The following is a 22,837-nucleotide window of genomic DNA, read 5'->3' on the forward strand; positions in this document are numbered from 1 at the left end:
GATATTTTGGTCACAGCAACAAAAAGCTGACTAATACAACCATCATTGAAATTAATGTCACTTCTATTATTTCTCATTTTCATTTTATTTGTTTCTCTTTCTGATTTTAATTCTCTTATCTTCATGGGTCTTGGCTGCTGGCTCAGTCACTCAGTTACAACCTCAGTACAATGTGTCTGGCTCTTGGGTTGCTCTGCGTCAGATCTCTTCTACTTTCCTCTTTCCCAACAAGAAAACATTTCCTAGGGAGAGAAGACATAGATCTTTCCCTGTTTCTCTCTCACGAGCTCTTAAGAGCTATTTCTATATGTTAAGAAATTTCCAATGGAGAATCTGATTAGAAAATAACAAAATACTCTTAGAATTTCCTCTCACATTTAAAAAGAGGCTTTTTATTTGTATTTCTCTAATTACTAGAGATGTTGAACATTTTTTTCATATATTTGTTGATTGAATGTATATCTTCTTCTGAGAAGTATCTGTGCAGATCTTTAGCCAATTGATTGATTGGGTTGTTTTGGGTATTAAGTTTTTTGAGTTCTTTATATATCCTGGAGATTAGTACTCCCCAAATGTAGGCTCTCTGTTAACCTCATTGATTGTTTCTTTTTCTAAAAAGCTTTTTAGTTTGAATCCATCACATTTATTCATTCTTGATTTTATTTCTTGTGCTTTAGGAGTCTTATTAAGGAAGTCAGAGCCTAATTCAACATGATTAAGATTTGGGCCTACTTTTTCCTCTATTAAATACAGGGTCTCTGGACTAATTCCTAGGTCCTTGATCCACTTTAAGTTGAGTTTTGTGCATGGTGAGAGATAGAGCTTTATTTTCGTTTTGCTGCATATGGATTTCCAGTTCACCCAGCACCATTTGTGGAAGAGGCTATCCTCTCTCCAATATATGTTTTTGGCGCCTTTGTCTAATATGAGATAACTGTGTGTTTGTCTCTGTGTCTTCTATTCTGTACCATTGGTCTACATGTGTATTTTGTTATTATACCATGTAATTTTTGATACTTATAGCTTTGTAGTATAGTTTAAGGTACTGTGATGCCTCCTGCTTCATTCTTCTTGCTAAGGATTGCTTTGGCTATTCGTGGGATTTCTTATTTTTCCAAATGAATTTCATGATTGCTTTTTCTATTTCTATAAGGAATGATGTTGGGATTTTAATTGGAATCACATTGAATTTGTATAGCCCTTTGAGTAGTATGACCATTTTGACACACCAGTCAGAAATGGCAGTAAGCAAGAATACAAAAATAAATGTTGGCAAGGATGTGAAGGAAAAGGTACACTCATACATTGCTGGTGGGACTGAAAATTGGCACAACCAATATGGAAAGCAGTATGGAGATTCCTTAGAAAACTTGGAGTGAAACCACCATTTGACCCAGCTGTCCCACTCCTCATCCCCAAAGGACTTAAAATCAGCATAGTATAGTAACACAGCCACATCAATATTCATAGCAGCTCAATTCACAATAGCTAAACTGTGGAAGTAACTTAGATGCCCTTCAATAGGTGAATGGATAAAGAAACTGTGGTATATTTACACAATGGACTTCTACTCAGCATTGAAAGAAAATGAAATTATGGCATTTGCAGGTCAATGGATGGAGTTAGAGAATATCATGCTAAGCAAAGAAAGCCAATCTCAAAAAACCAAAGGCTGAATATTCTCTCTGATAAGTGAATGCTGATCCATAGTGGGGAGGAGGGAGGCATGGGGAAAATGGAGCAACTTTGATTGGGTAAAGGGGAGGGAGGGTAGAGAGGGTGCACAGAGGCAGGTGGAATGAGATGGATATCATGGTGAAATGAGATGGATATCATTCCCTAGGTACATGTCTGACTGCACATATGGTGTGATGTTACATTGTGTACAACCATAGAAATGTAAAGTTGTGCTGCAATTGTGTACAATAAATCAAAATGAATTCTGCTGTGATATATACCTAATTAAAATAAATTAGTTAAAAAATAAAAGAGGCTTTTTTTTTTCAGATTTAGAAGGAAGAGTTTTCCCCTTCTATGTGTCCTTAGCAGAGGCAGACAGTAGACTTTGTGTATTCTCTTCTTGAGAAGTTTTGTAATATGTTCTTATGACCCTTGTCGACTTAATTAGTTAAATAGGTAATTAGTCCATGGATCCTTGGCAGATGGTTCTAAAACCATTTTGAAACTAAAACAAAAACATACTCTGCCATCACAGAAAGTTTAAAGTGATATTGTTACTTACAAGACAAGTAGTCAACTGAACAGTAACTAGAGTTTCCTAACATTCATCCTATACACAGCAGATGCATATTTCATTAAAACAAGCCTTCCTTTCCCTCCCTTCCCTCACCAAGGGAATTTATAATAATCTTCTTCTTATAAACTATTACAATAACATCTATTTTCCCTTTCCACATCTGTTATAATTGCATCTAATCATCTCTTCTCTTACTCTGCAAATATTTATGTGTATAGTATTAACATCTGCTTTGTATCAGGCATTGTTCTAGGCACTAAGGTTATGGCAGGAAACAGTATAAGTAAGGTCTCATCTCTCACAAAGATTTTCTCCCACTTAGAAACATGAACAACAGATAAATAAAAACAGTGATTTTAGATAGTGATAAAAGCCATAAAGAAAATAAAACAGAGTAATGGGCTAAGTGGTAGAGCACTTGCCTCACATGTATGAGGCACTGTGTTGGAGTCTCAGTACCACACATAAATAAATGAATAAAATAAAGGTCTATCAACAACTAAAAAAGTATTTCACAAAACAGGGTAATGTAATCGAAAGGGAAATGTGGTGGAGGTCTGTGTCATCCAAATGAACCTCACATTCTGTGGATTAGAAAATGACAATTTTATGTTTCTAACCGTTCTTTGGTTTGACTTGAATCACCTGGGTGATTTTTCTGCTCCACATTGTGATGACTGAGGTCACTCGTAAAGCAGCAGTTTGGGAGCTTGGATGGCTTTGTCAGATCCAACAAGATCTCTGCCTTTCCTGGATCTCGGCATGTGGGCTCTTCGCTCAGTAGTCTAGTCCAACATTTCAACAAACTTCACACTTTGGTGACAAGCATGGACAGAGCAAAAGTGGCCTGTCAGGCCTTTTAAAATTCAGGTTCATAGCTAACACGATGTCACCCCTACGACATTCTATTGGTCAAAGCAAGTCACAGGCTATCTGGATTCAAAGAAGTAGATGCCAGCTTTTCATGGATGAAGCAACAAACAATTGTGGCTGTCCTGAATACATTAGAGATTATTATTCATATAGATGGTTATTTTCTTAATGATCCCTTTCCTACTCTTTAAGCTCAAGGAGAGCAAGGATAATATCTATTATTTCCTATTTCCAGAGCAGTGTCTAGCACTGGTGACAAAACTTAATGACACTGTCAATAAATGTCAGGAAGGATGAAGAAAGCAAATACTTGGTTCACACAGTGTCTCCTCTTCCTCATCTAATGATCATGGAAGACAGTGCTAGTTGATCATAGAGTTCTTTCTCACTGAGCCCTGATAAGTCTCCCAGATTCTGCTTGACACAGTGATCCAAAGAGTCTTTGCTAACGTTTTCATGTAGGATATTACCAGGAAGAGTAGTTCAAGAGAAGGCAGATGAGCTGGGCTTAGAAAGATGTGCAGTATTTGTGAGTTAGGAAAAAAGTACTGAGGTTTTCACTGGCCTGTATCATTCCTTCAGATAAATTAGAATAAGGTGTGTCTTTTGGCAGACAAATTTAAAACAAAAACACAATGCTACCATTCTGGGTGGATTCATTCTCTTGGGTGTATCTGGTTTTGTAAGCAGATAGCAATTTGTGTGTGAGGAGAAAGGAGAGACTTCCTCCAGACCTAGATAGCCCTGGTCTAGAAAACATGGCCTTGCCCAGTGCTCTGATGGATTAAACAAATTCCCAGACACATTAGGCAACTTCAAAAGTGTGTTTGAATATGAACAATCACAATGAAATGACTTATGCTTGTGTTCTTCAATTGAACTTTGGAGCCTTTTTTTTTTTTTTTTTGGTAAGCAATGGTCTTTCAGATTGAAGATGGGTACCTCTGATTCTTTATTTTAGGATGAGTTGAACCTACCCTGTGATCAGCTGGGTTTACAATGATGACTGGTAAGCATCAACAATGATTATGTTTCCTCCACTTCAAAACAACCAAGTAGGGAATGAAAGTGCCAGTCAACCAGATGTTTTGTCTACATCATGCAGAACTATTAGTTAGACTAAATTGACTCTCTCTATCCCCTTTAATTGTCTTGCAAAAATTTAGAGGAAGCCCCAATCAATGGAAAGATCAGAAATCATGATTTTTGTTTGTTCATGCCAATGAGATAAAATTAACCTTTTGATAGATTCTTTCACTTCTCAAGCAGATGTTGGGACATTGTATCTACAATATGATATAAAAGATGTACTAGGCATGAGGATGCCTAGAACTCTCTATGTTCCAATATATTAGACAAAGCTTTGTAATACAAATCATCCCCAAATTCTATTTTCTTCATACCTCAAACCCTATAATGCAATCCTGTAATCCTATAATGCATTATCTTTCATAAGAAATCTTAGCTTAATATTCAAGATCCTTTTATTATCATCTCCCTCTTGTGCCACCAATCCCTTGTGTCCTGTGTATTCTAGACCAGTGATTCTCAGCTTTGGCACTATTGATATTTTTGGCTAGATAATTTCTTATTATAGGAGAACATTGCATGATGCTTAGCAACAATCTGGTTGCTATGCCTTCCTTTTGAGTTATACTCCAACCTTAATGCATGTGGTCCTTCCTCTTTGATAAGTTTTTTTCTGAGAAGTGGTGGATAATATATTGGTATAGTATTTTTCCTTCCCACCAAGATCCAGAAGGGACACAGGAATAAGAATAAGGAGGGGGGAAAGAGTATGGACTCAGTATCAATGATTTGATTACAATATGTTAATAGGACAAAGGCTTCTTGTTTTACACCTAACGAGATAGTTCTAAGGTACATACTAGCAACAGAACAAATTGGATTCTTTGTTTTAGTTCTCTTCAAAATCTTATAAGGACCATTATCTGTTTTTTTTTTATAGTGGAGAAAACTGAGGCCTAAGTAATTTCAGTCTCTTTTCCACAGTCTATATAATAAAGAGAGGAGCCTGAATTCTAGGCAAGGCAGACTATATCCAAAGCCCCACTTCAAGCTATATTTAAGTTCATAATGATTTAGGAGATGTTATCCTTGAGCAGTTTACTTGGTTTCATCTTCCTGTTATTGAAAGATGGATCACCTGGGAGAAAAATCCAATTGAATTTCCATCTTCCCTGCGTCTTTCCATTCCAGGGTTCTCACTTGCCTCTAATGACTTTCTCAGGCCTTTCTCTCGAGGGTAAGACCTTCCAGGACTGAGCTCAGCCCAAACAAGAAGGTTTTGGGAATGAGTTAGGAAAGTTTGTTCAGCTATTTTTGTAGAGGAAGGAGAAAGAATATAAAGTACCTTTTCTCCCATTCCCAAAATAACTTAGTATTTGAGCTTTCAAATTTGCATGTGGTTGGGTCTTTATGAGACTGTCCAGAGTAGTAGGAAAGGACATGCATTCAAGACTTTTCCTACCACTCCTGTACTGAACAGAATGCCGTATAGGAAGCACACTGCTTTCTGGGTGGTTGGTAAACTTGGGACAGAAAGAGCTGAGGTGAACTTTGTATAAAATTCATCAACCACGATAGCCCTAAGTTCTCATTTGCATCTTTTACTTGCCTTCCTCCTATGCCCATCTCCCCAGCAGGGTCTTCTCCAGGTTTGCTGCTTATTCTACAAAATATCTCAGTGCTGAGTTTAGACAAAGTACCCAACTAGGGGTTCATTCATTCCTCTATTCAAATATATATGTTGAATGCCTACAAAGGGTTAAACATGGCACTTAGCATTTTACATGTATTAGTACATTTATTTACCCCCAAAACCTTAGGAGGTTGGTATCATCTTTATCAATTTATGTAAAAGGAACCCAAAATATGGTCAGATTAAATAAACATTCCTTGGGCATGGGTGTGAGTGCAGAACTGAAATTCCACCCAGGGGTTTATCTGTCAGCAAAGGCTATGCTTTTAACTACAACAAATCCTTTCTTCCTGGCAAAAGCTTACAGATCTGGGTTATTGTTTATGTTATGTGAAGAAAAGTTGGAGGAACTAGGGATATTGAGCCTGGCCAAAGGAGCTACTGGGTACTTGATTAACTTAGTCTGGAAAAGGGAGAGGTAGGGGCTGTGAGTCCATGAATGATGAAAGATAGTTGAAGAGTGATTTCATCTCAAAATATAAAAACACCAACAACATCAGCAAAATTAAAGAAATTGAAGAGGACACAAGCAAATGGAAAGATACCCTGTGTTTGTGAATGGGAAGATTTATTATGTCTATACTACCCCCCAAAATTCATAGATTGAGTGCAATCCCTATAATAAAACATCAGTGACATTCTTTACAGAACTTGGAAACAATTCCTAAAATTTGTATGGAACCACAGCAAAACCTGAAACTTCAAAACCATCTTGAGCAAAAAGAACAGTGCAGGAGGCAGCGTATTACCCAACTTCAAAATGTATTAAAAAGCTTAGTAATGTCAGCAGCATGTTATTGGCATAAAAACAGACACTTAGAGCACTTAGGACAGAAAGCCTAGACACAAACCTACACATCAATAGTCAAATCATTTTAGACAAAGTTGCAGAAAACATCCTACCTGCTGGAGGTAGGATGGACTTTTCAACAAATGGTGCTGTGAATATTGGATATCCACATGCAGAAAGAAGGATGAAACTAGACCCCCATCTGTCAAAAGGTACAAAAGTCAACTTAAAATGAATTAAAGACTTAAATATAAGACTGGAAACTATGAAACTTCTAAAGAAAACAGGAGAAATGTTTTTGGACATTGGAATGGTTGTTTTGGGCCCTGGGGGATATAGTTCAGTTGGTAGAGTGCTTGCCTCGCATGTACAAGTTGATAGAAGAATGGTGGTTACTGGACTCTGGGGAGAATTGTGGGGAAGGAGGTTGGAGAAAAGTTGATCAATGAGTACCAAGTTAGAGTTATACAGGAGTAACTAGTTCTGGTGTGCTAATGCAGAGTAGGGCAACTGAAGAGAAAAATCATGTACTATGAGTTTCAAAAAGGTATAAGAGAGGATTTTGAATTTTTTCACCATAAAGAAATGACAAATGTTGGAGGAGATAAATATATTAAACTTATTTAAATATTATATAACATATGTATGTATCAAAACATTTCAACGTATTTTAATGTATGTATTAAAACATTTCACAATACCCATAAATATTAAAAGTTTTCTTATTTTTGTCAGTTATAAACTTGTAATAAAAATGTAAACAATTTCTTATAATTTGAACTTTCCAACACATGAATGCAGTCTCTGAGAAGAAAAGGAGTGCTTCATAAATTGGAGAATTCATGTCCATGTGTTTGTGAATAGGAAGATTTATTATGTCCATACTATTATTGTTCTTGTGTAATCACATGAAAGGGCAGTTGTGTTATAGGAAGAATCAGAAGGAACAAGGTCCACCTGGTCCTCTGTCTGGGTTTGTTGACTCTGTGACACATCTTCCCTGCCCCCGTTCCCTCTCCTGTGATATTAGGGATCAAATCCAGGTACACTCTACTAGTGAGCTACATCCAGCAGACCCCCTCTTAACATTTTATTTTGAGACAAGGTCTGGCTACTTGACTCAGACTGGCCTCAAACTTGCAATACTCCTGTCTCTGCTCCCCAAGATGCTTAGATTATAAGTATGTACAACTGCACCTGGCCTATTCCTTTTTTTCTCCATATTTGTTTTTGGTGTATTATAGTAGTACGTAATGGTGGGATTTGTTGTTATGTATACTGTATTTGTACATGCACTCAATAAAACAGTATAGTTTGGTCAATATCATTTGACCTATTCTTTGTAGTAGGGATTTATAAGAACTGGCATAAGTTTTTCTACCACTTTAGGCCTCAGCTTCTCCATTTGTTAAGGTAATTTCTAACTCTCATGTTCTCAGGTTAGGTAGCTGGCAGGACCAAAACTGTAGCTAGGTATGTAATTACAAATATAGTTTCATTGCTAGTTCAGCCTGTCAGAGGTTAACATAATGTTAAAATCTTCAGTTTCCCTCTCAAGTTGGTTGGCTCAATCCTGGAAACTTGAATCACTTGCTAATTTGTTCTTATTTCTTTCTCAGTTTAATCCAAAGTTTGTTTTATTTAGCTCCTGGAATCACTGACAGAAATCTTTTTTTATGTACTCCTGAACTCCTAGTTGAAAGATGTTTGGGTCCTTCAATGATGGAATTATGGTTCCATCATAGGGCAGAATGGACCAGATTAGGAGAGGCTAGTAGCCAGAGATGCAATTGTGGCAGGGAAGCAGATCAGGAAGAACAATAAGGAAGAGTTGATATTCTAGACAGATAGTTGAGCAGCTTATAAGCAACACTTGAAAAGGATTGTTATGGACTACCTGTCTTTAATATATATGACATGTTTAGAAAGTATAGCTGACACATATTAAATAGTAGATTTTATTGTTCTTGTTTTATCTTCTGCATGACACATGATCATGCAGTTGTGTTATAGGAAGGATCAGAAGGAACAAGGTCCACCTGTACATAGTTGAGCAACTGTACATAGTAGGTGTTCAGTGTCTGATGAACGAATAATTCCTTGGAAAAGTAGTTTTTTAAACGGTTATTTAAAGGCAAAAGTGGCAGTTTCATGTTTTGGTAATGGTAAGATTTTTACAGAGGAAATGGGAAAATCTGTAAACCCTGACATCCTGTTAATATTATGCTGTTTTTGTGGACTGTCTCTTCAGATTTTTCTCCACAATTCTTTTTTTTTTTTTTTTTTTTTTGGTTAAACTCTTGGAAATTAGAGGGTTTATGGAAAATGTGATTATGGGATAAGTATTTATCATTAGTATAACCTTTGCCAATTTCTATGCCTGAATAAGTTTTTACTTGAGCCAAATAGTTAAAAATTGTTCTGTTTTTGAAGTTTTCAAGTGATCAAGATGCCATGAGTTTAGAAATGAAATATACTTATTAGTTTCTTATATTTATAGCTAGTTATATGCACACACTCCATTCATTGGGTCAGATTGTCTGCTTTTATGTTAAAGAGGGTACAGATTCAAATCTTTTCTGGGCATGTTAGAGACACCACATGCCTTATCCTGAGTCCTCATTAAAATGAGCCTTTGCAGCCCAGGTAGAGGGTGCATGAAGAGAAGGAAGTACGTTCATGAATTGTCCAGCTGGCTTCTCTTTTAAGAAATCTTCATGAATACAGGCAAATGTCTCAAGGTACTCTTAGTGAAGACCGCCATTTATAATAGACCTAAAACAGGACTTGGATTAGCCTAATCATCTCTGGAAATCTCATGCTGTGAACTACAGATTTGTACCAGGCAGCTAGGGACAACAAATCTCATAATAGAAGTTACATAAAGAGTTTCATGTCACCCTAATGGTCTCCATACTGAGATCACTTAAAGATCGTCACCACAATTGAGATCTGGCCTTTCATTTTATGGGTGAAAAATAAAACTGGACATTTCCAGATACCCAGGATCTAATAAGTGGCTAGTGCTCAATAAATATTAGCTATTAATATCCTTATTCTCTTTAACTTGTAGGTTTTTTGCTAGGTTTGGGGAGTTTACCACTGTTGCTGTCTATATGCAGAAATTCCTAAGTTTCTTCTGTGTGTCTCACCCTGTAAAACAATGGTTAACATTTGAAAATGGAGAAAGAGCAAATTTTCTAACTGTTATTGCCTGCTGTAGCATTCCCTCTCTTTCTCCAAATAGGGAGAACATGTTTGGGGTGTAAACATATACATAGGAAATACTCTTGTGTGAATGAGAATGAACACATCTTTGGCTTCTGAGGAACCAGCTGAGAATGGAGAGGTGAAGACCGACTGATTCATAGGAAATATATGGAATATCTAAATTCAAAATACGATGTTTCTCATTTCAACTTAGGAACATACAAAATATCTCTTCTTAATAGAGAATTCTCTTGATGAGCTACACACTGCTACAAAGTATGAAAATAGTGATAGTTTTGCTCTGTATTATGGTCAGCCCTTGCCCCACATGGGCTTATCCAATTGCACATTCTGTGTCATATTAATGCTGTGGCAGTGGAACTGAGACTGAGAGATTACACAGTTCGATTGAATCCCCAGCTAATAAATTGTAGAAGAGCAGTGGGAATTGGGTTCTGCCTCTATTTCCCACACTTCTAAGAGTGAAACCATACTGAAAAGAGAAAAGAGAACAAGACAGAAAGAGCTTGGAGGAGTCAAGGAGATGAGGGAACTGGAGCAGGACTGACATTTGATAGGTAAGTAAAAGTAAAATTCAGAGCAAAGCAAACTCACTAGGTTTTATGCACTATATAATTTAATCTGTAGTAGAATTTTGTGGAAAGAATCAGTGGTTGACCCGGTGTGGCTGCCAGCAAAGGGTACATTTTGAAAATTGAGCAGAGTATTTCTGTTGCTTGGTCTTGGGATGAGAGTTGGGCAAAGATCAAAGCCAGAGAAGACATTCAGGAAACACATTTCTTTAACTGCCTGCAGGAGGAAACTTTTCACAACTGGAAAATGCAAGCCATTACTGCCAGCCCTGGAGCATGGAGACTTTACTTCATTAATCATAGCTGTCAGGTTCCTTTCCATAAACAGTAAGCTGTTGACATACAAAATATCTTCTGTTTTTCATAGAAAAGCAAAAGGGGGAGATAGTGAAATATATAGGTCACCAAATTAAATGCAAGCTAGAGTCAAAATAGAAAGTTTCATGCCCAGACTGAACCCAAGGTAATGCAAAATTCTAAGGTCACTGGAAATCCTCAAGAGCACAGCTTTATATTTAAATATAACTCAGGTAGATAAGCTCTTGTGAAACAAATGCAGAATAAATAGAGATACAGTGATGATGTTTGAGATAGTTGATAAAGGGAAGATGTCTAAACTTTTCTGCAATCATAGTTGTTTTCTGGTAATAGCCAAACATGTGATATATGCTTGTGGTTGTGCACACATCTGCCCCTTTTGGGTTCTGTCTGTATTTTAATCTAGCCAAGCAGGGAAGCCAGAGCTTGGAGTAGTGGGGCAGAATTGGAGCTTAGAGTCAGAGGTTCAGCTGCGGTCCACACATTACCTGCTATTATCAGAAAGAGCAGCTATATTCTATGCCTGCCCGTCCTGATCCCTGATCCTCCTGATGAGAGGAAGGTGGTTTGGAATCAGAAGGAGAAAATACTAACATTAAATGCAAATGAGGAGGAAGAGATGGAATCCAGAGTTGGAGAATTAGGTCAGTTGCGAGAGCAGACGGGAAAGTGTTTTTCTGAGACAAAAAGGAAATATTTGTACAGGATGAAGACAAGTTACTGCTGTTTTCAACACTACCCCCTTAGAGCCTTCATTCTCTGTAATTGATGTGGCCTAGTAACTACCTAAGTGCCTTTCTGCTTCTACTTTGCTGCCCTGCAGTCTGATCTCCTTTTATAGTAGTCTTTTTCTGTAAATCAGATCTTCCCTTTCTCTACTTAGATCCCCCATTGCCTTCTCCTAGAAACTGGAATAATTTCCAAATTTCTTATTCTGGCCATTCAGTTCTTCTATTACCTAACCCTCAGTTCTCCTCTACTCAAAGTCTTTCACTATTTTTCTGATTTGTTCTGCTATAGTGCCATTGTATTTTTTTTCTTTTCTTTTCTTTTTCCCACATAAATTTTCCTCAGCTTGGAGGACTTTGCACTCACTGTTCATTTACCAGGAACACTCTTTTGCTCTGACATTTACATTTTTGGCTTCTACTCAAGATTTAAGGTTCTGTTCAAATATCCTTCCTAGTTTTTCAGAGAGGTCTTTTAAAACCACCTAATCCAAAATAGTACATAGCACTGGCTAGCATTATATTTTTGAGCTTGGAAAACCTGCCTGGATGAGAAATCTTTATATGTGAGTCTAGGAAGTACTGACAGAATAATTTACTAGCTGTAAACAAATACTGGGCCACTATCTCCCAGATGGTGAATTCTATGAATGGTCCTTGCCAGTTCAGTATCTATAAAAATTTTCTCATGGTCAAACATGACAATCCATGTGAAAGTGCTCAGAAAAAGTAAGATTTGACATGAAGCCAGCTGTTCCTAGGCAAAGAACCATAGAGTGGCACATGCAGGTATAAGGAATTTATAATTCCCAAAATAAAATCATGCAGAGAAAGAAAAATTTTCTCTCTGAGAGAACTTGGATTTGAAATTTTTTCAGTTAAGAAATTCATATAAGAGGCTAGAGTTGTGGCTCAGCGGTAGAGCACTCGCCTAGCACGTTCGAGGTGCCGAGGTGCTGGGTTCGATCCTCAGCACCACATAACAATAAATAAAATAAAGATATTGTGTCCAACTACAACTAAAAAAATACTAAAAAAAAGAAATTCATATAAGGGAAATGTTCATTTCACAGGCCATTTATCATAAATCCTAGAATAGAAAAAGAGTTAACAAATGATGGGTTCAATCTCCTGCCTTAAGAGAGAGAAAGCACCATTTAGATGTTATCGTGGGGGTAGAAGGGTCAGACTACCTGTGCTTAAATCTTGACTCTTAGCCAAGTGTGAAATCTTAGACAAATCACAACAAAACCCAATATTGTGTGTATTTATATTCTTTAAACATAAAAATATAATGTCTACCTGAAATGAAATCCTGGGAAGATTTTTGTAAGATGACTTACAGAAAATGCTTTGAGTCATGCTTCTTCAATAAATGCTATTTTTATCTTCATTTTGCAAACAAAGTCACTGGATGTCAGAACATCTAAGATATTTGTTCAAAGTTGCACAGCTGATAGATTGTGGGAAAAGATCTAGCACCCAGAACTTCTGACTCTTGAAGCCTTGTGGATACAACTAAGCCTTTTGAAAGGATTTTTGTTGTTAAACATATTTAATGACTACAGTAAACATTGACAACAAGCAATGTGTTCTTACCATATCATTTCTTTTTCCTAAAGAAAAAGATACACATAAAGATGCATGAAAAGAGCTGGAAGAAGACAAATAGTGGGTGTGCGGCAGAAGGAGTTTGAGAGTATGAATGAGTTTGTTTTCTTTGTGCTCATTATCTTTTCCATGCTATCAACACCCAGAAGTTAAGGCTTTATATTCAGAAGAAAAGTTATTAAAAGATGAAAAACAACATGGACGGCAATACTGAAACCTCTACATCTCTTGAATGTGTGATTATGCCAAATCCTTATTGTATGAACACTGCTTTGCATTTTCCAAACAATTCTAAATTAGACTCCTGCTGAACTCCCATAGAGGCTTGTCATTCTCCACCTTGCTATCCTAAATCTTTGTTTAGGTTACACATCTATATATCTTTCCTGGGTATCTTGTATGGTGGCGCACAAAAAACTATTTGATGAATGGCATATCGGCTGGGACCCAAACTTGAGAAATTGTATTCATTAAAGACCAGTCCAAATTAAAAATTACTAAGTTGCTTTATAGTATCCAATTCCATATAGTAGTGAATTATTGTTAAATATTTTTGTATTCTATTTCTAATCAAAACTTTAGGCCTCCAAATATTTTCCTTCTTATATTAAGCCTGTGTAAACCACACATTTAGTGGTCCTATTTCCTACCCAAATAATATTCCATATTAAGACGATTTTAATAATCATCCTCTGAAAAAATGCCCTGAAGCTCTTTACATAAATTATTAAAGTAGTTTATAGTCTAAGTGTTAAGGCTTTGTCAGAAAGTTTTGAGCCTGTTTTGCTAGCACAATTATATACAGGAGTTTAAAAAGCAATGGAAAATACGTGAACTGCTGAGCAACCTCTTTGTGTTGCCATGCATAACATACCTGTTGACTTCTGGAGGATTCTGGTGAAATCCATGGGACAGGCTTTGATCTTGCAGAGGCCAAACTAGTCCTTTGTCTTTCACCAACAAGCTCCAGTTAGATAAATACCTACCAAATGCTTCCTCACATGGTCAGATTGAGAGAGTGAGAACTAGTGGTGCAAAAATAATGCATCTCACAAATTATCAATGAATTATTATATAAGCACAGAATCCAATCATCTTCTGATGGAAAGATAGTTTTGGGCACCTGAACCATAGAGACAGCATTTGGAACAGATGGCTAGAGGCCCCAGTGGGCCCCTATCCTCTACATTCTTCTTTTATTTGATCACATGTCACTCTAAATAAGCATCAATGAAGTACATAAGACATTGCACAGTTTTAACCTTGCTGAAAGTGCTTAGACTTCTGGGCGACAGCCAAGAAAAATAATGACAATAATAAAAGCAGTAATAACAACTAACATCTATTGAGGATTCACTCTATCTTGGGCACTGTTATAAAAAAGTGCTTAAAATGTATTACTGTCTCTTATAAAATTCCTCATACAGTTTGCTATCAGAATTAAGGGAATTAACTCAGGCAAAGTTCTTAGCACTGGGCCTTACCACTAATATTGACTTACCAGTAAAAATTTGTTGTTACTGTGTTTGGTAATAACTATCACAACAGGAACAATTGCCTTCTGCTCCAAATAAAACTTTAAGAGGCTCTATTAAACTTTGGGTCCACAGATAGAGTCCCAAGGCGTTTAACATCTCCAAATCACCTACATCTACGGAGATGAGCATCTGATGGAGATTAAGAGATCAACAAATATTTATGAAAGCACCCAAATTGTATAGATGTGTTTGTGAGTAGATTTCTCATGGAAGAGAGCATGTGGTTTTGTTCAGACTCTAGATGTTTCATGGTCTGAGAAGTAAAAGACCACTGCTGTAATAGAGAATGTGTCACTGCTTGAGTAAGGAAGACTAATGAGGATAATGAGGAAGTGGAGAGGAAAGATCTCCGTGGGCTGGCTCTCCACCATCAGAGGGTTAGAAAAGCCTTGTGCTGCCAGCCTCTGGGCTGGCTGTTCGGGGCAGCCCCAGCTCCCTCCCAGCACCTTGAAGCTCCTATTTACCCTCTGGACCATTTACATAAGACTCTGAGGGATTACTGGCAATATGCACATCTAGCCTTGAATGGAGTAATTCAATGCTGGATACTCTGGTTTTGTAGGAATCATAAAAGGCTAGACCTGGAAAGAACCTCATACATAATCTATTTCAGGGTTTTCAAATTTGTAGCAGATGTGTGGCCACTCCCCTTCCTGCACCCAGGGAAGACATCCCTAATTGGGGACAGCATTCTTTACTTCTGTGCTTTTTGAATTCTTCTTAATATAATATTCTATGCAACCGTTACTGATTGATTGAATTAGCACACACAAAGAAACCAGTTTTTCAGCCCTATCACATGTACAAAATCTTCATATTAAAGTTGGGAAAATCAAAAAGATGGCATTTGATATATCTGGGAATTATATGTCTGAGTACCTTGAAGTGTTTTGGAGACAATTTTGAGACAGGAAAGGATGCTGTCTTCAATCTAGGAACTGTAACTACCAAATATCATCTTTGCCCTTGCTGTTTTTTTTTTCCCCGATTTTTTTTCCTTATAGAATAAAAAGGAAGCCCTTCTAAGTGGTGATCATTGAACTCCTTCCCCCACACAAATCTGCAAGGCAGCTAAAGGCCCTGAATGATGAAAAGAAATTATAAATGAGGATTTTAAGTGCTGTTCTATAAGTTATTCTATTGTATTTGATAAAATAGGTAAGCAAAGGATTTAGGCTCCAGCCACTTTCTCTTCTCTTTCAGTATCCTTGAGGAAGAACAGTCTAAGAAAGTCCTATAATTAAATCTAGGAGTCCTGGGGCTCTTAGGGCTGAGTGGGGTTCACTCAATTACCCTTTTGAGGCCTCAGTTTCCCCTACTGTAGTAGGAAGATATTGGAACTTCATAGAAATAGTTCAAAACTGGTCATAGAAACTGGTTTCCTCAAATATGGGAGAAAAATAAATGACTTTTCTACTCAACAGATGAACAGGAACATTTATTTATTTTCCTGTAAGTGTATGCATGTGTGAATGACAGAGAGGGTTGGGGAGAAGCATATTTATGGTGACAGTGAGGATTGGCCAGAGGGAGACATGAAATGAAGTGAATTTTCATCTTTTAAAGCTGTTGATTAAATAACATAGACTCAGCTTTGAAATAATTAAGCATCTACGATGGTTCTAGCAAATTAAAATAAAATGCTCCCTCTGCACAATGAGGGTGAATAAAGTATGAGCTTCTTTATGTACTATTCCAATTGAGTCATGGGAGAAGTTGGAGAAAATGAGTTTTTAAGTAGAGCGGCAGAGATTAAATTTAAAGTTCTGGCACAAGCTGGTTTTTTTTTTTTTTTTTTTTTTTTTTCCTCACAAGGATGGTAAGGGTTAGCAGGGAGGGGAGAATTGCTAAATGCATAGCTCTCCTTCTTCCTTCTTTATCATGCACGCTAAGTAAACTGGCTTAAATCCCATCCTCTCTCCTTTGCATGGGCCTCTCTTTGAAATATGAAATCTACAGATATAAATTAGAAAATAAGCCAGTATTATGTGAAAACACATTTATTGGCTGAATAATAAAACTTAGCTAAGGAGTTATTAGAATTAGAATCCCCTCCCCCCCCACTCCTTGAAGTACAAGTTTCTAATAGGCAAAGAGAAGCAAAACCCCTGAATGAGAAAAAAATACATTGACAACTTCAATCATAGGCTTCTGCGTGGGGTGTTCAAAGTACTTTTTTGTAATTGACTCTTGCACTGATGACAAAGCATAGACACACAATGAGACATAACAAATCAGCATATCAACATGAGAGGGCAACTACCACAAAGTTTAGACTTCTTCAATGTTGCTGCTGAAACTTACATATACCCACAGAGGAAACTTGCAAGCATCTTCCTATAAAGGATGATTTGCACATAGTTTCCCAACAATATGCATACAAAAAAAAAAAGCAAAACCAAAAACAACTCACAGACCATGGTTAATAAATAAGACAGAAAAGCAGAAGAAGCAAACAACTTCCATGATTGGCAGGCATAAAGAGCAACCCCTTGGACCCCATTTGAAAACCAGTCACTTTGTTTGTAAAGCCCAAGAGAGAAAGCTGAAGGTGAAAGGAGCTTGTCACTGTGCTCCTTGGGTATATCCCCATAATCTCCAGGAAGGGGAAGTTTAATCAGTCTCTCCTGCATAGCCTGTATCCTTTTGGATGTGGCTGAAACAAATATCTCTGCAGAGTTATCTTAAAGCCCACTAGGAAAGAGGGGCATTGCTTTCAATCCTTCTTTCCCACGGACAGATAAATCTGCAACAATCACATAAATAATGTACAGAATTAAAACAACCACTTCACCTTCCAACCCTTTCTTTCTTTTTTTAAAGATGATTTCAGATTCATTCTCAAAGTGCAAATCTGGATATAAAATATTATAAGAGTAAGGAAAAATGTAGCCCCCTCATCCATCCCCCAACCCTCCACCAAGGAGCTGATTTGATTGCTCTCTCTGGCATTTCCACCTCATACTTTAAGATAATCGTTTTTCAGCCGACCTAGCCGAGTCCCGTGGCTCCTGATGGTGAGGGCCAGCAGCTCGTATTTGTCCCTAAGCCCTGTGGAGATGTCCAGCGTTTCTTTCAGCAGGGACTTGGTGTGGACCAGCATCCCCAGGAAGTCCTCGTTGAGCCGATTCTCCTGCAGGCTGTCCTGTTCCTGGCCCTGCTTGAATTTGCTTTCCAGCTCAGTGAGGGACTTGTCGGAGTTGGAGTAGGCATCCCCAATCTGGTGGGACTCCCGCCGCAGGTACTTGCCATAACTCTCTTCCCCATCCAGGTCGTAGGAGATGCTCTTGCTGATGCCCTCCAAGACGCGCCCAGCATCCTCCACCTGGCGGCCCAGCACCGTGAACTCCTCTCGAAGGGTGAGACTCATCAAGCGACTGGCCTGGGTCCCTTCCCCTTGGGAGCAGCGCCGACGGTCACTCACCCTGAAAAGGAGCTGGCACTTCTCGGGGTCATCGTTCTCCTCATAGTCCCCGTCGGGCACGAAGTAGTGGTGCAGAGTCCCATTGGACATTTCTGGGTAGAGAGGGCCGTCAAAGTAGCCCTGACACAGGTGGCAGAGGAAACCCATCCAGAGGAACTTCAGGACCATCATTCTGAAGATTCAGGATGACCAGGGACCCCAGGAGAAGACGCTTTTGTCCAGGAACAAGGAAAGGGGTCCCCTGGGGAGTCAGTGCCTTGCTGAGACAGCCTCCTCCTCCGTCTCCGTCGGCTGGCTGCACTGTGGCCCCTGCACCCCAGCAGGCTTCATGTGGCTGTGGGCGACAGCGCCTGGGTAGCACTGGCCCGCAGCAGCGCAGGGTGCACCTCGCTCTGCGTTTGCTCAGTGGCTGGAGCTCCAGCTCTCTTGCAGCCCAGACGGGATCACAGGGCGGAGGGGAGAAGGCCTCCTGCAGAGCACTGCACGTCGCTGGCTCCGTTGCCCCTTGCTCCTGGGAGATGGAGCGTGCAGCTAGAGAGAGAAGCTCTTGCTTTCTGACACTTTCAACTTCTGGACTGGGTGGGAATACGGAGGGAGCTTTTCCTTTGGCTAAAGATATCCTAAGGATCTCTGGGCTCTCAAATTACAGCTGGTTTCGTCACTTGGAAGCCAGGGAACAAGTTTGGAAAGAAACCTCTCACCAGGTCTCTGTTATTAAAGGTACAGGGTCTCTTTTTCAAGATTGGAAGGAGACATCCTGAAAAACAGAATTCAGCTTGAAGGGGGAAATGAGAAGAGAAAGAGTAGAATTTCTAAAACAAAAAGAGAGTTTTGCTATTAACATACTGCAGGGAAGTACGCTATGAAAATACTCCGGAGAAATATCATTTGGTAAGTTTAAATAAATATCAGGTTGGATTTGTGGAGTACATCTATTTTCAACTTTAAAACAATTACCTTTGAAAACAAATTTGAACTGTTGGAAATGGCATTTTTGCTTACAAATGCTTAGTTAAAATTTATAAAAACAAAACTTTCAGAGCAATGGGACTAGAAAAGTGATTGATACACCATTGATCATAGGCATATGACAAAAAAACCCTGCAAATGGAATTTTTCCAATTCAATACGTAAAAGGACAACTGAGATCTTTATTTAACTTTTATGGAAAACCATCCATACTGAGCTCCTGAACTGATTCTTTAACCTAAGACTTTACAGCTATTGCCTCTTCTGAAGTACTTTGAAGCTTTTGGAGAATATAGGGTTGGCATAGTTGTCTTCATTTTCCAAAAGGAAATAAGAAAGGGTAGGATGTTAAACAAATTGTTTATAGTCATACAGACTAGTTGAACTATTAAGGTACAGAGTCTTTTAATTTCATTTGGAAGAAAACCTTACTTTTTTCATGAGGCAGTTAGTTTCTTGTTTGTGAATTTACTAGCAAATGTCTATTTTACAGGCCATTTATTTGCTCAATAAATGTTTCTTTAGCATTTATTTTGTGCCAGATTCTATTTTAGGTACTGGGAATGGAGCAGTGAACAAAAGCAGAGACAGATAATTGTCCTCCTAGAGCTTTCATTATGGGAGATGGAGAAACAATCAGTGTAATATAAATAAATACAATGTTTATATGATAGACAGTGGTATGGCTGTAGAAAAACAAAACAAAACAGGGAATAGGTGAGAAAGAGAAGCAGCACATCTATTTCTTTTTTGAAATGTAATGGAATGATTCATGTTGATTGGCCAGTGTTCCCTATCTCTCTCCCTCCTCCAATCATAAAGAACAGGTTTCATTGAGAAACTCAGTGCCACACAATTCTGAGATTATCCCTCTCATTGTCATTGCTTTTGTTGACCTAAGCCACCTGGACTCCTGGATAAACAAGGGAATTCCAGTTAAGTAACTGGATATTTTTTCAAAGTGCTGTCATATGCATAGATTTTTTTGAAGCATGTTGACTGCACATTTTAATTCTTATTCAGATACTTAGCATCATGCAAACATAGACCAAAGGAGTTTTCTTAGTGTTTTTGCCAACTAGAAAACTACAGCTAATTTTCACCCTTCCTAGCAAAATACTACAACCTCTTCTAGTTTGCAGACTGAACTGTTGGACTCACAAGTTGCATTGCTTCATTCCTTTTTCCCTGGGACATTCACAAGTGACAACAGATGGATTCAAATTGGCTGTTTGGCCAAAGAAGAGAGGAGGAATTTACTCTGATTCACTCCATTCTTGCACAATTCCCCCAAGATTTACTAACCAATTCAATTAAGTAAACTTATTTTAAGCGCTTACTACTTACTTCCTACTTACAGGGTGCATTGTTAATTTGGCTAAAGATATAATGGTGTGCAAAAAAAAAAAAAATCTACTGGTTGGAGAGTCAGGCATATAGACACATAAAGTCCTGAGAAGAAAAGAACTAAGTGTATTGACTTTCTTTCTGCAATTACCTCATTTAAAGATACAACTGCCATGTCATGTATAAGTAAATGAAAGCAAAGTTTACTCCGATTAGAGGAAAAGGGAAATTCATTGACTCACATAAAGCCTGAGATTAGATTTTCAGACAAAGTCCTGGTCCAGAATTTAGTTCTTTTGCCATTTCTTGGTTCTGCTTCCTCAGCTTATAATCATTCTTGGGCAGTCTCTTTCATTTGTGGTTCCAAGATGATTATCAGTGTCCTTGGAGGCTACATGCTCCCTTATTCATGACCAGCAGGAATGACAGGTTGAATTTCCTGACAGTTCAATTTCAAGCAACTTGAATCATACTCAGTGCCCACAATTGGCCTGATTTAGATCACGAATCCATCCTTAGATTTACTATGGTCAAACACTTTTGATAAACCACTTGACTGAAGAAAATAAAGGCCCATTTCTGTAGCTGAGGTCTAGGAAACATACAAGCTCTGTGACTGGGTAGCTTAAGGTCCTGGTTAGGAAAGGAACAGTTTGAGAATAAATTTGAGGAAAGTACTATAAATATTCTCTTTACCCCGCATCTTTGTCTTCATTAACCATCTGGAAGACATTGCTATCCTTTTAAAGGATGTTATTAGGTGTTTAGCAGCTGGCTGTATGTGGGTGGTGGGATTGTCATCTGTAGGATTTGCTAATTTTCATAGTATAAATACTCCCACTGTGGCCAACAACACTCATGCAAGTTTGGGAAAATATGTTCAATTGTGCATCATTACACAGCCTTCCCATCATGCAGATAGATTAGATGCAGATAATCCTAAGAGAATAGAAAATAGTAAGCATCTAGTAGTTAGAAGTGTTGAGTTTTGCATATGTATTTCTTTTGTTTTAATATGGTTTAATTAATTATAAGTTTAAATGGTTTGAATTTTAGTAATGGCTATGTTTAACAACTGACATTCAACATTCTTGAATATCTAACAATTAACCTCAAGAGTCAGTGCTAGCCATCTCTTAGCATACCGTGCATGGCCTTTTGGTTAAACATTTCATTTTGTTCACTATTAGGTTTTTATAGTAATCCATTCATATGTGCCCAATTCCACCTTGGGCTAGTGTGCTAAGGTCAGAGCTAAGGCAGACTTTTGAGGATTGACCTAGAATACACAGAGCCAAAGGAAATGTCCCCAAACAGACATGCCAAACAGAGGACTTGGAAGAGTAAAGTCAAGAAGTACAATCTGCTGATAGGAGCAAGAGTTGAGTCTAAGACTCAAAACTGGAGACACAGAGGAAAAAACAGGAACTGGATAAATGTAAGCATAAAGGATGACCTTAGTAGCTGTGGCTGGAGTAATGCAAGTAAATAAACACCATTACCCAGTCTCAGCTGTTCACATGTAATTCCTGCTACACGGTGCTGGCAAGGTTTACTAGCTTCAGATTTGCTTCTGCTTTATCATTTTCAGTGCATTTTGAATCTTGTTCTTTTGGACCAATTATCGCTTTAGAGGGGGAAGCAGGAATGCAGTTTGACACTATGAGCTTAAGGCTCTCTGATTTTCCCTGGTTCAAAAGCTTTTGAGATCTTCTTACTGCTTGAGATTATGGCAACAGTAGAACTTTTATAGAAATGGGGCTTCTATGCAGTAAGCAATAAAGAGAGTTTGGGGTATTGGGTCCCACCATGTAGCCTAGAAATGTAGAAGGAGACTCTGAATGATGAAATCTCTCACTCCCAACATCTCAAAAATTGTAAGGCTGAGTCCCTGGATCCATTGGAAGAAGAAGAAAAAGAACAAAAGGTGTAATTCTGGATGACAGCAGGGGTTCACTGAAATGGGAGGAAAGGGGAAAGGGAGAAGATAGAGAAGATTTAGAGAAGCCTATCATTTTAGCACACTAGTGATTATTTGTAATCAAATGAAAGATAACCTGTGGTAGTCATTAAGTAGTCATTGCTTGCAAAAGGTAAGGACAAAAAAAACAACAACACCAAAAAAAAAAAAAAAGGAGAGAAAATTAAGGAAGGAAAGGAGATAGCAGAAAAGGAAGAAAAGAATAAAATAATTTTGGTAGTCTGTTTTATTTGTTACATTAACTCAATGAAGTGGTTATTATATTTATTATAAGATCATTGGTTGGGGCAAGAAGAAATCTAGTTAAAAAGAATAATACACACACACACACAAAACAAACAAAAAACAAAGTTAAATATCTAACAATCAATAAAACACACTTAGAAATAATTAGAACACTTATAAGGAAATAAAGACACTGTGGGTAGAAAGTGTGATCATTTCTTACCATCTTTTTATATTAGTGAGGATGTGCT

At 38.0% G+C, this 22,837-nt stretch overlaps 1 protein-coding gene across 1 annotated transcript; it reads right to left on the reverse strand.

The window, feature by feature from the left end:
- Positions 1 to 14,802: 14,802 nt before the first annotated feature.
- Positions 14,803 to 18,631, reverse strand: Fibin (fin bud initiation factor homolog). Its single transcript, XM_026384096.2, has one exon. It carries the CDS (start codon positions 18,233 to 18,235, stop codon positions 17,600 to 17,602), a length of 636 nt encoding a protein of 211 aa, XP_026239881.2. The 5' UTR covers positions 18,236 to 18,631; the 3' UTR covers positions 14,803 to 17,599.
- Between the last annotated feature and the right edge of the window lie 4,206 nt (positions 18,632 to 22,837).

Source organism: Urocitellus parryii, chromosome 4 (assembly GCF_045843805.1).
Source record: "Urocitellus parryii isolate mUroPar1 chromosome 4, mUroPar1.hap1, whole genome shotgun sequence".
NCBI classification, from domain to species: domain Eukaryota; kingdom Metazoa; phylum Chordata; class Mammalia; order Rodentia; family Sciuridae; genus Urocitellus; species Urocitellus parryii.

What these genes read in the sequence shown, in the direction of transcription:
- Fibin (XM_026384096.2), bottom strand. Translation starts at nt 18,235, where the DNA reads ATGATGGTCCTGAAGTTCCTCTGGATGGGTTTCCTCTGCCACCTGTGT.